This window comes from Nycticebus coucang, chromosome 22, assembly GCF_027406575.1.
Source record: "Nycticebus coucang isolate mNycCou1 chromosome 22, mNycCou1.pri, whole genome shotgun sequence".
Lineage (NCBI taxonomy): Eukaryota > Metazoa > Chordata > Mammalia > Primates > Lorisidae > Nycticebus > Nycticebus coucang.
Window position 1 is genome coordinate 22656758 of NC_069801.1, and position 14412 is coordinate 22671169.

At 41.5% G+C, this 14412-nt stretch overlaps 1 protein-coding gene and 1 pseudogene across 1 annotated transcript in view; one reads left to right on the plus strand and one right to left on the minus strand.

The window, feature by feature from the left end:
- YTHDF2 (YTH N6-methyladenosine RNA binding protein F2) overlaps positions 1-14412 on the plus strand; it is a 38282-nt gene that overhangs the window by 576 nt on the left and 23294 nt on the right. Inside the window, 2 exon segments of the mRNA XM_053576184.1 lie at positions 484-563; positions 4996-6576. Of these exon segments, the coding sequence (XP_053432159.1) occupies positions 484-563; positions 4996-6576 (1661 nt within the window).
- Positions 12397-13264, minus strand: LOC128575011 (meiotic nuclear division protein 1 homolog; annotated as a pseudogene).

Consider the following 14412-nt stretch of genomic DNA (forward strand, 5'->3'; position numbering starts at 1 on the left):
AAGCGCCGGGGGAGGGGACCTTTCGGAAGCCGCGCAGCTCGCAGGTGCCTCACGCTGAAGGGTTTGACCCTGTCGGTGTGCTCTCGCAGCTGGCGAACTGCTTTTTAGCTAACAAGGAGTGATTCAGGAAGGGTGGGGTGGATTCGATTTTGAAATGCCCCAGGTCCTGAGTTTCCTGTAGGTCTTAGAAGGCCTTTGTTTTTCCTCCTCGTGGATCACTCTCTGGAAGGACCCGCATGGGATGGGGGAGGGGAAGCCAGAGGGAGTAAAATCGAGAGGAGCCGATAAAATGACCTTTTTAGATCAGCTTGCTCTGGGTGGAGGGAGAGAGTCTCTCTGACGAATATTGCTTAAGCATACACCTTCACCTTTACCCTTTTGAAGTTTAAATTTACATGCTCTTCTAACTAGTAAGGACGTTCGGTTAATTTGGGAGGGAGATGGTGGGTTTGAGACACTCCTAATTTGAATTTTTTTCTTTAGTACAAAATGGATCTGTACATCAAAAAGATGGATTGAACGATGATGATTTTGAACCTTACTTGAGTCCACAGGCGAGGCCCGTGAGTAGTTAAGCATTTACATATCTGATCAAAGGATGTAGTATGCTACTCTTTCTCTGCCCTATCAGTAAATCTCATTTTCTGGGGGGTTCACTTTCTTAATACCTACTAGGGTGTCATAAAAGTTACTACAAATTTTATAGGCTTTTAAGATTATCATCTGTGTATTGTCAGGAAACATTGTACTGAGAGTATGGTACTGATAACACTTTATGTATACTAACAGTAACACCTGTTTGAGTAACTGTCCTCCCCATCTCAAGAATATAGCAGTGCAAAACTTGAGAATATTTAACACTGGCAGGTATTCTTAATTTTCACCCTTGAAAACTTTTAGGAAAATTGGATTAATATGTGAAGGGAAAATTGCAATATGAAATCATCTGAACTTTATTCAGTCCTAATGGGTTCTTAATAATGTCAGAACTATTTTGGAGTTAGGTACTTTTTTTTTTTTTTTTTTTTTGGAGTTGAGCTGTACTTGTATCTGTAGAGATTAACATCACTGAAGGGGAGCTATGGGATTTATAAAACGGAGTTAAAGTTGAAGTACTCTTCTGGACAAAGTAAAGTAAGGTCAAGAATGATTCAGTGGGGCATGGTGACTTACGTCTGTAATCCTAGCACTTGAAGAGGCTGAGGCTGGTGGATTGCTTGAGCTCCAGAGTTTGAGACCAGCCTGAGCTGGGCATTGTGGCAGACCCCTGTAGTCTCAGCTACTTGGGAGGTTGAGGCAAGAGAATTGCTTGAGTCCAAGAGTGAGGTTGCTGTGAGCTATGATGCCACGACACTTTACTGAGGGTGACATAGTGAGACTCTGTCTCAAAAAAAAAAAGAATGATTGAAATTTTATGATATAGTCACTTCTAATGTGAAGGTAGAGTTGCACGTAGATTCAAATGTTAATATACTCTGCACTTGTAAAAACTTGCATTATTGTCTTGGGTCCCCAAAAAGGTGTAGTTATATTAAAAAAAAAAATAGGGGTGGTTAATATAACTCCTTAGATGAATAGAGCAAAAGGAAAATTGACAATAATAATACCCCAAATACCCTAAAAGATCAAGAAGTTTATGGAACAGTTACGTAAGTTCTGAACATATGCTATATGAAATGTGGCTGGTAGTCTTGAATAACTTGACATTACTTACTGCCGCATATTTGGACCAGATTCTTATATAAAACTTTTTTTTTTAAGATAGTCTTACTATGCTGCCCTTGGTAGAGTGCTGTGGCATCATAGCTCATAACAACCTCAAACTCTTGGGCTTAAGCTATTCTCTTGCCTCAGCCTCCCGAGTAGCTGGGACTACAGGCGCCCACCACAACACCCAGCTATTTTTTGGTTCTAGTTGTCGTTGTTTGGCAGTCCCAGGCTGGATTCGAACCTGTCAGCTCTGGTGTATGTGGCTGGCGCCATAGCCACTGAGCTACAGGCGCTAAGCCATATAAAACTTTTAGATTCCCTGTGTAAACTTACGTACATTGCAAGTATAGAAACTGCCTAAGCAAGTGATTGGAATAAACTTTCCACAGAAGACAACCAGTGAATCAGGAAAAGAAGGGGGAAGGAAGTAGAGGAATGAACTAGTAATAGATTCTTTTTATTGAAATAGTTTGTTTACATAATTATAACAGGGATGGGGGGGCATTTAGAAACATAATTCTTGGTAGTTCTTGTAAAACATTGTATAATTCAGATTTTTGAGCTCAGGGGCATGTAGGAGCCTGCCAGTTCAGGTGTAGGCATTCAGCTGTATCTTGGCATAACCTGTGATACTAAGTGCATTTGGGTTTTTTTTTCCTGGTAAGCCAAAGCTTAAATGTCTTTGTTTAAAAATTGTTTTCAGGATAATATAAATCTTAGATGAGTATACGAAAAAGAATAACCTGAGAATCTTTTGTTCTTTTTCTCTCTTTTTTTTTTTTTGGCCAGGGCTGGGTTTGAACCCGCCACCTCTGGCATATGGGACCGGTGCCCTACTCCTTGAGCCACAGGTGCCACCCATCTTTTTGTTCTTTTTAGTTTATCATCTAGGGTAGTTTAGCTACTTTTTACTAGTGTTTCTTCACCATATGTTGAAATAATACCCTAAATCTTAATTCATTGACTATTGACTGAATTTCTTACACATAATGGGTATAATGGGTTTGAATCTTAAAATTTTAACACTACCTTTGAGAACTTTTAAACATGAGGCTGTGTGTGGACTTTTCTTTTTAAATTGGCAGAGCACCACTGGTTTATCAAATTTAGTTGGAAAACTTCACATTGAAGAGAGATACATTTTAGTGGCTAAAGAGTAGCTTTAGTAATACAAGCTTTTTTTTTTTGGCTTTGGTAATACAAGCTTAGGGCTTTAGGTAGTTTGATCATCTAAGTCTTTTATTTTTTTGAGACATGGTCTCACTCTGTCATGTTGGGTGGAGTTCTGTGGCATCATAGCTCACAGCAGCCTTCAACTCCTGGGTTCAGTAATCCTCTTGCTTCAGCCTCCCCAGGAGCTGGGACTACAGGCATGCACCATAATGCCCGCCTAATTTATAGTTTCAGGAGAGACACGGTCTTGCTGTTGCTCAGATGGGTCTTGAATTCCTGAGCTCAGGCAATCTATCTTCCTGGGCTTCTCAAAAGTGGTAGGATTATAGGCATGAACCACTGTGCCCGGCCCCAAGTCTCGTTAAGAACACAGCTAGCGGATGCTTACATTACCAGAACTATTTTGAAGTTAGAGTAAACTACTCTATTTTGAGTTGAGCTGTATCTACATCTGTAGTATTTTGTGTATTTGTGTACCTCTGGTTTCTCACTTAAGGGCTTTTCAAATGAGATACAGCATTTATAAAAAATGTTCAGCACAAACTGAACATCAAGAATGAGGCTTTTTCAATATACTTTGTATCCTAATGTGAAGACTAGCTGCATGTGTATTTCTATTTCTGGTTATTTTGGTGATTTTTTTTTTTTTTTTCAGGAGTGTAGACTGTCTAAAGTTATACTTTTCCTAGTTTTAATGGAAAAGTTAGGTATGTATTTAAGTTCGGAGCTATTAATTGTATAGGTGAAGCAAAGGTAGCAATATTGTTTCCTCATTTTAAAACCTCTGGGCCAAATGCAGTGGCTCATACCTGTAACCCAGCACTTTTTTTTTTTTTTTTTTTTTTTAGACAGGCTCAAGTTTTGATAACTGGGCTTAGAGTGCAGCGGCATCATCAGAGCTCACTGTAGCCACAAACCCCTGGGCTTGAGGGATTCTCCTGGCCCAGCCTCCCTAGTAATTGGGACCACAGATTTATGCTACCACACCCAGCTAATTAATCCCAGCACTTTGAGAGACCAAGGCCAGGAGTTCAAGACCAACCTGGGCAATATTGTGAGATTCCCCGTCTCTACAAATATAACCAGGTATGGTGATGTGCACCTATAGTCCTAGCTACTGGGAAGGCTGAGGTAGGAGGATCGTTTGAGCTCAAGAGTTTGAGTTTCTGGTGAGCTATGATGACAATGCTGCATTTAGCCTGAGCAACAGTAAGACCCTGACTCTTAAAAAAAAATATTCTGTGGGAAGCCAGTGTGTATTTTTAAAGGTTATAATTAAATAGTGGTCTCTATTGATGTTCCCACATAGTTTGCCAAGAGGCTAACACTGTAAATTATAGGTAATGAACCTTGCATTTTAGTGATTGTACACAGACATTTGGGCTAGAACCTGAAATTTCTATTTTTTTGTTATCTTGCTTGACCTATTGCCTGGTTTAAACAGGAAACTTTAAAACGCTATACTGCCAAAATTCATACTCATTTAACGCCAAAGATAATTTTTTTTTTTTTTTTTTTTTTTTTTTTTTTGAGACAGAGCCTCAAGGTGTCACCCTGGGTAGAGTGCTGTGGCGTCACAGCTCACAGCAACCTCCAACTCCTGGGCTCAAGAGAGTCTCCTGCCTCCGCCTCCCAAGTAGTTGGGACTACAGGCGCCTGCCACAATGCCCAGCTATTTTTTGGTTGCAGCCGTTATTGTTGTTTGGCGGGCCCAGGCTGGATTCGAACCCACCAGCTCAGGTGTACGTGGCTGGCGCCTTAGCTGCTTGAGCCACAGGTGCCAAGCTCCAAAGATAATTTGTTTTAATAAAACCATCATCTCAATACTTGAGACTTCGACTGTTGACAAATCTCGTGTTTTCCCTTTTCTGAATTGTAGCATTGAAGGCCCACATTCACTGCCTAGGTTAGCTTAACTTTAAAGTTTAAATTTTTCATAATTCTTACATCAAAATTTCTTAAAATATGCAAATGTCAGTTTAAAAGATCATCTGAATGTGCTACCCTTTTTTTTTGTAGTAATGGCTGAAATTTGAATTATGTGACTTAAGTGGGGCGGAAATATCCTGATGTAATTTTGTTTTGATTTATTTGCCTTTTTCTCTTCCACAGAATAATGCGTATACTGCCATGTCAGACTCCTACTTACCCAGTTACTACAGTCCCTCCATTGGCTTCTCCTATTCTTTGGGTGAAGCTGCTTGGTCTACTGGGGGTGACACAGCCATGCCCTATCTAACTTCTTATGGACAACTGAGCAACGGAGAGCCCCACTTCCTACCAGATGCAATGTTTGGGCAACCAGGAGCCCTAGGTAGCACTCCATTTCTTGGTCAGCATGGTTTTAATTTCTTTCCCAGTGGGATTGACTTCTCAGCATGGGGAAATAACAGTTCTCAGGGACAGTCTACTCAGAGCTCTGGATACAGTAGCAATTATGCTTATGCACCTAGCTCCTTAGGTGGAGCCATGATTGATGGACAGTCAGCTTTTGCCAATGAGACCCTCAATAAGGCTCCTGGCATGAATACAATAGACCAAGGGATGGCAGCACTGAAGTTGGGTAGCACAGAAGTTGCAAGCAATGTTCCAAAAGTTGTAGGCTCTGCTGTTGGTAGTGGGTCCATTACTAGTAACATTGTGGCTTCTAATAGTTTGCCTCCAGCTACCATTGCTCCTCCAAAACCAGCATCTTGGGCTGATATTGCTAGTAAGCCTGCAAAACAGCAACCTAAACTGAAGACCAAGAATGGCATTGCAGGGTCAAGTCTTCCACCACCCCCAATAAAGCATAACATGGATATTGGAACTTGGGATAACAAGGGTCCTGTGGCAAAAACCCCCTCACAGGCTTTGGTTCAGAATATAGGTCAGCCAACCCAGGGGTCTCCTCAGCCTGTAGGTCAGCAGGCTAACAATAGCCCACCAGTGGCTCAAGCATCAGTAGGGCAACAGACACAGCCATTGCCTACACCTCCACCACAGCCTGCCCAGCTCTCAGTCCAGCAACAGGCAGCTCAGCCAACCCGCTGGGTAGCACCTCGGAACCGTGGCAGTGGGTTCGGTCATAATGGGGTGGATGGTAATGGAGTAGGACAGTCTCAGGCTGGTTCTGGATCTACTTCAGAACCCCACCCTGTGTTGGAGAAGCTACGGTCCATTAATAACTATAACCCCAAGGATTTTGACTGGAATCTGAAACATGGCCGGGTTTTCATCATTAAGAGCTACTCTGAGGATGATATACACCGTTCCATTAAGTATAACATCTGGTGCAGCACAGAGCACGGTAACAAGAGACTGGATGCTGCTTATCGTTCCATGAACGGGAAAGGCCCCGTTTACTTACTTTTCAGTGTCAACGGCAGTGGACACTTCTGTGGCGTTGCAGAAATGAAATCTGCTGTGGACTACAACACATGTGCAGGTGTGTGGTCCCAGGACAAATGGAAGGGTCGTTTTGATGTCAGGTGGATTTTTGTGAAGGACGTTCCTAATAGTCAACTGCGACACATTCGCTTAGAGAACAACGAGAATAAACCAGTGACCAACTCTAGGGACACTCAGGAAGTGCCTCTGGAAAAGGCTAAGCAGGTGTTGAAAATCATAGCCAGCTACAAGCACACCACTTCCATTTTTGATGACTTCTCACACTATGAGAAACGCCAAGAGGAAGAAGAAAGTGTTAAAAAGGTAACCTGCTTACCATTCTTAAGACTTTAGGGAAGAAGGAACTAGGAAACGGGAGAGCTATGATGTAGTGAAACGTTAATAAAATCACTGTAAATTAACACAGTATCACTTAACAGTTCAGTCTTAATTTGAACCCTAGTGTGAAAGACTGTAAGAACATTAGTGGAGGACAAAACCAACAATACAGAAATTGAAGTTACACGATCCAGAAAGAGGTGAAGAATGAGTCTGAAGGAAATGAAAAGGGAATAATTGGAGTGATAAAACCATGGAAAATTAAAGTAGGAAAAGATTGAGGCTATAATATGGCAGAGAAGAATGTAAAAGTTCTCTCTTGGAATTAACTTGGCCTAGCTGGGGTTTTGTGGTTATTTTCAAGAATTGTGTCACTAACCCCTGGAATAACTTTTCTGCCTTCTGTAACAATTGGCAGTGTTTTTCAGAACTTTATTCCTTGTTTTTGTTATTTGTGGTGTTCAGCTTAATCACTTTTTCTCATTAGAAAAGTTAAGGCATAATATGTTAAACTTGGAAAACAGAAAAAGCTGGTCTCTCACTTTCAACATTTTGTCATTTTCTTGGAAGAGTCGCTTATCCTGATTTCCTCTGTAAACAGGAGAATCTTGGGCAGAATGGAGAATGGATGTAAACTTGAGTTGAATTTACTTGAAAGAGTTGCTAGTACTTTCTCTGTGGGTATTGTGTGAATGTAAACTTCAGAAGGATGGTGTAAAGAAATAAACTGGTTTGGGCAGATCATGTATTATTTAAGACACATTCTAGCAAATAAGGTGAAAAGATTATGGACAAGGAGAACTTTTGTTTTGAGATGGAAACTCATTATGTCACCCTCGGTAGAGTGCTGTGGCATCCCAGCTCACAGCAACCTCAAACTCTTGGGCTTAAGCGATTCTTTCTCTTGCCTCAGCCTTCCAAGTAGCTGGGATTACAGGTGCCTGTTGCAATGCTCGGCGGCTACTTTTTGGTTGTAGTTGTTTGGCAGGCCCAGGCTGGATTTGAACCGCCAGCTCTGGTGACGGTGAATGTGACTGGCGCCCTAGCCGCTGAGCTACTAGGCACCGAGCCTCTTTTTTTCTTTTACGATCTACATATTAATGACTGAGAATCCTGTTGGTTAGCCTCAAATACAAAAACCTAACAAGCTTATATAAATGCGTTTTCCTTAACTTTGTCATGAATTCTTAGGGATCTTGTATATGGGTCCAGGATCTGAGGCACTTGTTATACTGCTACAAAAGCCTACTGCCTTGAGCGGTGGAAAGAGGGTTCCTTGATCTATGTGGAGGTACATTAGTTAGGCGGAAGGAGGGGTAAGTTGGCCATTTTACCATGTGTTGTATACAGACTGATGAAAATGGAGATAACACTTAAAACATAAGGGATTATGAACCAGGTTATTGAAAAGTTGGCTGACAAGAGAAATCCTTCTTTTTGATACCCTTTAAACTTCCCTCTTCCCAGTGGTTGACAATTTAACTTAAAATCTGCCATATTTTGTAGAAGTTAATTTACTGATGCTTTTTGCTGGACATCTGATGGGCTCTAAAAATGTCTTATGCTCCGATTTCTAGAGCAGTGGTTCTCAACCTGAGGGTAGGGACCCCTTTGTAACAATGAAAATACATCCTGTATATCAGATATTTACATCGCGATTCGTAACAGTAGCAAAGTTACAGTTATCATGTAGCAACGAAAATACTTTTATGGTTGGGGGTCACCATACATGACCCCCCATACAACATGAGGAACTGTATTAGAGGGTCCTGGCATTAGGAAGGTTGAGAACCACTTTTCTAGAGGAACAAGTAAGGAGGCCATGACCTTTTAAGTATCATGTAGTAACATAGCATATGAACATGTGTGAGAGGCATCTGGGTATTTGATTTAACCACTTGAAATGTGTACTATCTAATACTATGATTCAGCTTTCCTTCATCTTGCAAAATTTTGTCCTACATTTTGTGATTAAAAGCAGGAAGGAAAAGATGAATTGTTTTAGGAAGGCACAACATAGATGGTAAGATAAACTTAATAGGTGTTAGGACCAGTGGGGAAATGGGCTTAAAAATGAAGCAGCAAATTTGGGTTTTGTTCATTTAACTTTAAAAAAAAATTATGTTAATTTTTAAGCAAGTATGTATCTGGATTATGTTCACTAGAGTGGTTCAGTGAGTGATAACTGAACTTTTTTAAGAAGATGTAAGTAAAATTCCTAAGTTAGAATGACCAACTTTCTAATGTTTTCATGGAATAAGTCTAAAATAAAGGTTTAGGGTCTTGGTTATGATAACTAAAACTATGCTTCTTTTGGCTTGGCGCCCATAACTCACTGACTAGGGCACCAGCCACACCAAAAGTAGTGGGTTCGAGCCTGGCCCAGGCTTGCTAAACAATGACAACTGCAACCAAAAAATAGCTGGGCATTGTGGCAGTAGCCTGTAGTCCCAGCTACTTGGGAGGCTGAGGCATGAGAATCACTTAAGCCCAAGAGTTTGAGGTTGCTGTGAGCTTTGACTTGACAGCACTCTATGGTGGGCGAAATAGTGAGACACTGTCTCAAAAAAAAAAAAGACGATTCCATAAAGAGTCTTGATGAATGATGACTCTAATTGTTACCAGGCTAGTGAACAAAGCACCAAATTAAAAATAATAATAATAAAAGGTTGGATCATACTTAGATTGCTTTTTAGTTTACTTTTTGTAAAAAGAGCTGCTGAGGTTTGGGGAAGAGTCTAAGCCCAGGTACCATTTCAGTTGGTATTGTCTTATTCTGTTGGTTACTATTATCTTTAACATCCTTACATTAGTGACTGTAGACTAGCTTAGAATCTTTAACAGATGTCCAGGAATAAGCAACTTTTATGAGAATGGGGCTCATAGCTCATTGAGACGTCTTTAAATGAGATGTTTGTGTGTACTTTTGTAGTATTCATTCGATTTCAGAAATTTTTATGACAAACAGGAATGATAACTCAGTAAATAAGGAGGAAAGTACTTAAACATACTGAAGATGATGTCATAGCTGTTATAAAGTTCCATGTTTGGGCACATATCTTGGCAGAAAATACTGAAGCAGAGCCACAGCCTTTTTTTGCCTAGTGCTGTTATTGACTTGTTCTGTCACGTGATCTAGTTTGGTATCTCAGAACCTCATATCTGTCTGGCTCGAAACTTACAGTTTTGAGACAGTCTCATTTTGTTGCTGTGGGTAGAGTGCTGTAGCATCATAGCTCACGGCAACCTCAAACTTTACAGGCACCCGCCACAACACTTGGCTAATTTTTTTTTCACCCCTATATTTAGTGGAGACAGGGTCTCTTCTTGCTCAGGCTGGTCTCAAATTCCTGAGCTAAGTTGACACACCAGCCTCAGCCTTTCAGAGTGCTAGGATTACAGGCGAGAGCCACTACACCTGTCACAGATACTGTTTTATAATGTGTTTTCTACATTTAAATATTAAGTATTTCCCCAGTTTTTCAGTATTCCTCTGTGACAGCACTCTTGATGGTATTTATATAATTTACGAATCCCTAATTGTTGAACAGTTAGGAACAGGCGTCCTCAAACTTCTTTTTTTTTTTTTTTTTTGTAGAGACAAGAGTCTCACTTTATCGCCCTTGGTAGAGTGCTGTGGCATCACACAGCTCACAGCAACCTCCAGCTCCTGAGCTTAAGCTATTCTCTTGCCTCAGCCTCCTAAGTAGCTGGGACTACAGGCGCCTGCCACAACGCCCAGCTATTTTTTGGTTGCAGTTCAGCGGGGGCCGGGTTTGAACCCACCACCCTCGGTATATGGGGCCGGCGCCTTACCGACTGAGCCACAGGTGCCGCCCTGGACTATAGTTTAAAAAAAAAAACAAAACTATGAACCAATTCCTATGCACACTGATCTTATTTTGAAGTAAAAAACAAAACGGGAACAAATACAATTCACAGTTTGAGGACCCCTGGTTAGGAATGTCAAAACTTTGTATTTTTGTCTCGGCACTTGTGGCTCAAGCGGCTAAGGCATCAGTCACATACACCTGAACTGTTTTGGGTTTGAATCCAGCCTGGGCCTGCCAAACAATGACAGCTGCAACCAAAAAACAACTGGGCATTGTGGCGGGTGCCTGTAGTCCCAGCTACTTGGGAGGCGGAGGCAGGAGAATCATTTAATCCTAGGAGTTGGAGGTTGCTGTGAGCTGCATGCATAGATGCCATGGTACTCTACCTGGGGTGACAGCTTGAGGCTTTGTCTCAAAAGAAAAAAAAACTTTGTATTTTTATTTTTGTAACATTATCCGGTTTAAAAATAACACCACAGGCTGGGTGGGGTGGCTCACTCCTATAATCCTAGCACTCTGGGAGGCTGAGACTGGTAGATTGCCTAAGCTCACAGTTTCGAGACCAGCCTGAGCCACAGAAAGACCTGGTCACTAAAAATAGCCAGGTGGCACCTGTGGCTCAGTCGGTAAGGCGCCAGCCCCATATACCGAGGGAGGCGGGTTCAAACCCGACCCTGCTGAACTGCAACAAAAAAATAGCCGGGTGTTGTGGCGGGCGCCTGTAGTCCCAGCTACTCGGGAGGCTGAGGCAAGAGAATCGCTTAAGCCCAGGAGTTGGAGGTTGCTGTGAGCTGTGTGATGCCATGGCACTCTACTGAGGGCCATAAAGTGAGACTCTGTCTCTACAAAAAAAAAAAAAAATAGCCGGATGTTGTGGTGGGTGCCTGTAGTCCCAGCTACTTGGGAGGCTGAGGTGAGAGAATCCCTTAAAGCCCAAGGGTTTGACACCATGGCACTCTTAACAAGGGCAACAAAGTGAGACTCTGTCTCAAAAAAAAAAAAATTACACTAAACATCTTTTTGTATAAATACTAATTTACATTTGTCCTTTAGCATTTAGATAAGGGTATATACTTTTTTGAAGTCTTGGCTGTTATATGTGATATATTGCCATATGGACCTTTTTCATTTTCCCTGATTTTTTTTTTTTTTTTTTTGAGGAAATTATTGTGCTGCTATTATCCTGAAGAAGGCAACAGTGAGTTAAGAACCTTTCTCTTCAGACTCATCTTTGGAATTGCCTAACAGAAAGGGAGAGTTACTCTCTTCATTAGTGATGCTTTTTTTTTTTTTGAGATGAGCTCTTGTGGTTGCCCTGGCTGAATATTCTGTAAATATCTCTGGAATTATTCCTATTTTCTTTTTTTTTTTTTTCTTTGTAGAGACAGAGTCTCACTGTACCGCCCTTGGGTAGAGTGCCGTGGCGTCACACGGCTCACAGCAACCTCTAACTCTTGGGCTTACGCGATTCTCTTGCCTCAGCCTCCCGAGCAGCTGGGACTACAGGCGCCCGCCACAACGCCCAACTATTTCCTATTTTAAAATAGGAGATCAAAAATAGTGACTTGAGAGTGTCTTTGTTTTTTGTTTTATTTTGTTTCTGTTTTGAGACAGTCTTTCGTTGTTGCTGTGTAGAGTCAGCCTAGCTCACAGCAACCTCAAACTCCTGGACTCAAGCAATCCTGCCTCAGTCTCCTGAATAGCTAGGAATACAGGTGCCTGCCATGCACTCAGCTAATTTTTTCTTTTTCTTTTTCTTTTTTTTTTTTTTTTGAGACAGCGTCTCACTTTGTTGACTTTGGTGTCATAGTCACTTTGTTGACTTTGGCTATGGTGTCATAGCTCACAGCAGCCTCAAAGTCTTGGGCTCAAGTGATTCTCCTTAGCCTCCCAAGTAGCTGAGACTATAGATGCCCACCACAATGCCCGGCTATTTTTAGAGATGGGGTCTTGGTCTTGCTGTTGCTCAGGCTGGTCCTAAACCTGTGAGCTCAGGTAATCCACCCACCTCAGCCTCCCAGAGTGCTAGAATTACAGGCGTGAGCCACCGTGTCTAGCCCTATTTTTTTTCTTTTTATCAGCATTTTATATTTTATTTAAAATTAATAAAATACCAAACAGTTACAGGTAAATGACAAGTCAGTACATTCAGTTGGATAATATTTATAAGTTTAAATACTCACAAGCTCACTGATCCATCCTTCACTACTGTTAAATATTTTAGTCTATGTAGTCAAAGTCTTCTGGGGGAATTCCAAAATTTTTATCAATTTTATTTTATTCAAATCCAAATTTTCTTTTGGCCCAAGATTTTATTGCAAATATGTTACCAGTCCATCTATTAACAGCTTCCTTGGCCACTTTATTTGCTTGACGCATTTCTTCTATAACTTGTGGGTCACACTCTTTGTATTTTTCTTCTTCTGTCTTTAGCTGTTCCCTTTGGTTATGAAGTGAAGAAAGTTCTTTTGCTAGCATAGCTTGCTCCTTCGTCTCATGTCAACCAATTTTAGCTTTTTCAATGCTTTTCTGTAGATTTGCATGCTTTTGGCTTCCCTCAAACAACTGAGATTCCAGAATCTTCAACTTAGGTTTCCTTGCATGAAGAGCTTTACTTGGAAAAGCCCAATAATAAATTAGAAGTTCCAATCCTCTCACTGTCCACCATACCATCATCAACTAAACTTTGAAGCATTTCTTTTACTGACATAGCAGTAATGCCTTTCTCTTTGGGAGCAATCTTCTCCATGTCTTCTAATTGAAATACATCTTTTGTCTCAAAATATTTTGATCATGCAGGTTCTCTTTTCTTCTGCACTCAGTCCTTTTTTCTTTGACATGGAGTGGGAATTTCGGGTGGCGAGCCCTGTGCATGGTGTGAGGGGCTTTTTTTTTTTTTTTTTTGAGACAGAGTCACACTGTGTTGCCCTTGGTAGAGTGCTATGGCGTCCAGCTCACGGCAACCTCAAACTCTTGGGCTTAAGCGATTCTCTTGCCTCAGCCTCCCAAGTAGCTGGGACTACAGGTGCCCACCACAATGCCCAGCTATTTTTGTTGCAGCTGTCATTGTTTGTCTAGCTGTCCCAGGCTGGGTTTGAACCCACCACCCTTGGTGTATGTGGCTGGTGCCATAACCAGTATGCTACAGGTGCTGAGCCAATTTATTCTATTTTTAAAAATCCCAGCTGCTCGGGAGGCTGAGGCAGGAGAATCGCTTAAGCCCAGGAGTTGGAGGTTGCTGTGAGCTGTATGATGCCATGGCACTCTACCAAGGGCGGTACAGTGAGACTCTGTCTCCACAAAAAAAAAAAAAAAATTTTAATTTATTTTGGAGCATGGCATCTGTCTTGGCCTCCCAGTGTTAGGATTGTAGGCATGTGCCACCATACCCAGCCTTTGAAAGTGTCTTTGGATATACCTAAATTTTATCAAGCTATGAATTGACATGAAGCTATTTATCTTTGAACATCTTTGAGTGTTAGACACTACAGAGGATTCAGGAAAGTATTGTTGAGGAGGCCTTTATACCTTAGTGGCATATAATGGTACAAAGTAGAAAGTGTTTTCTCAAGATAGACACAAGGTGTCAATTTGGAGGCTTGAAGAAGATTGCTTAACCCTTCTAGGGTGCAGGTGGATTGGTCATAGAAAATAGCCAGAGGTGTTTTGGAAAGAGTGAACATGGGTTCAGGACAGCCCAGATCTGTATAGATGATAACTTAGGACAGGAAGTATACGTAATTCAAGAAAAGTCTAATTGGCTGGATGTGGTTGCTTACGCCTATAATCCTAGCACTCTTGAGAGGCTGAGGAAGGGGACCAGTTGAGCTTAGGAGTTTGAAACCAGCCTGAGCAAGAGCGATAGCCCGTCTCTACTAAAAATACAAAAAGTTATCAGGGCGTTGTGGCTGGTGCCTGAAGTCTCAGCTACTGAGGCTGAGGCAGGAGGATCACTTGAACCCAGGTGTTTGAGGTTGCTGTGAGCTAG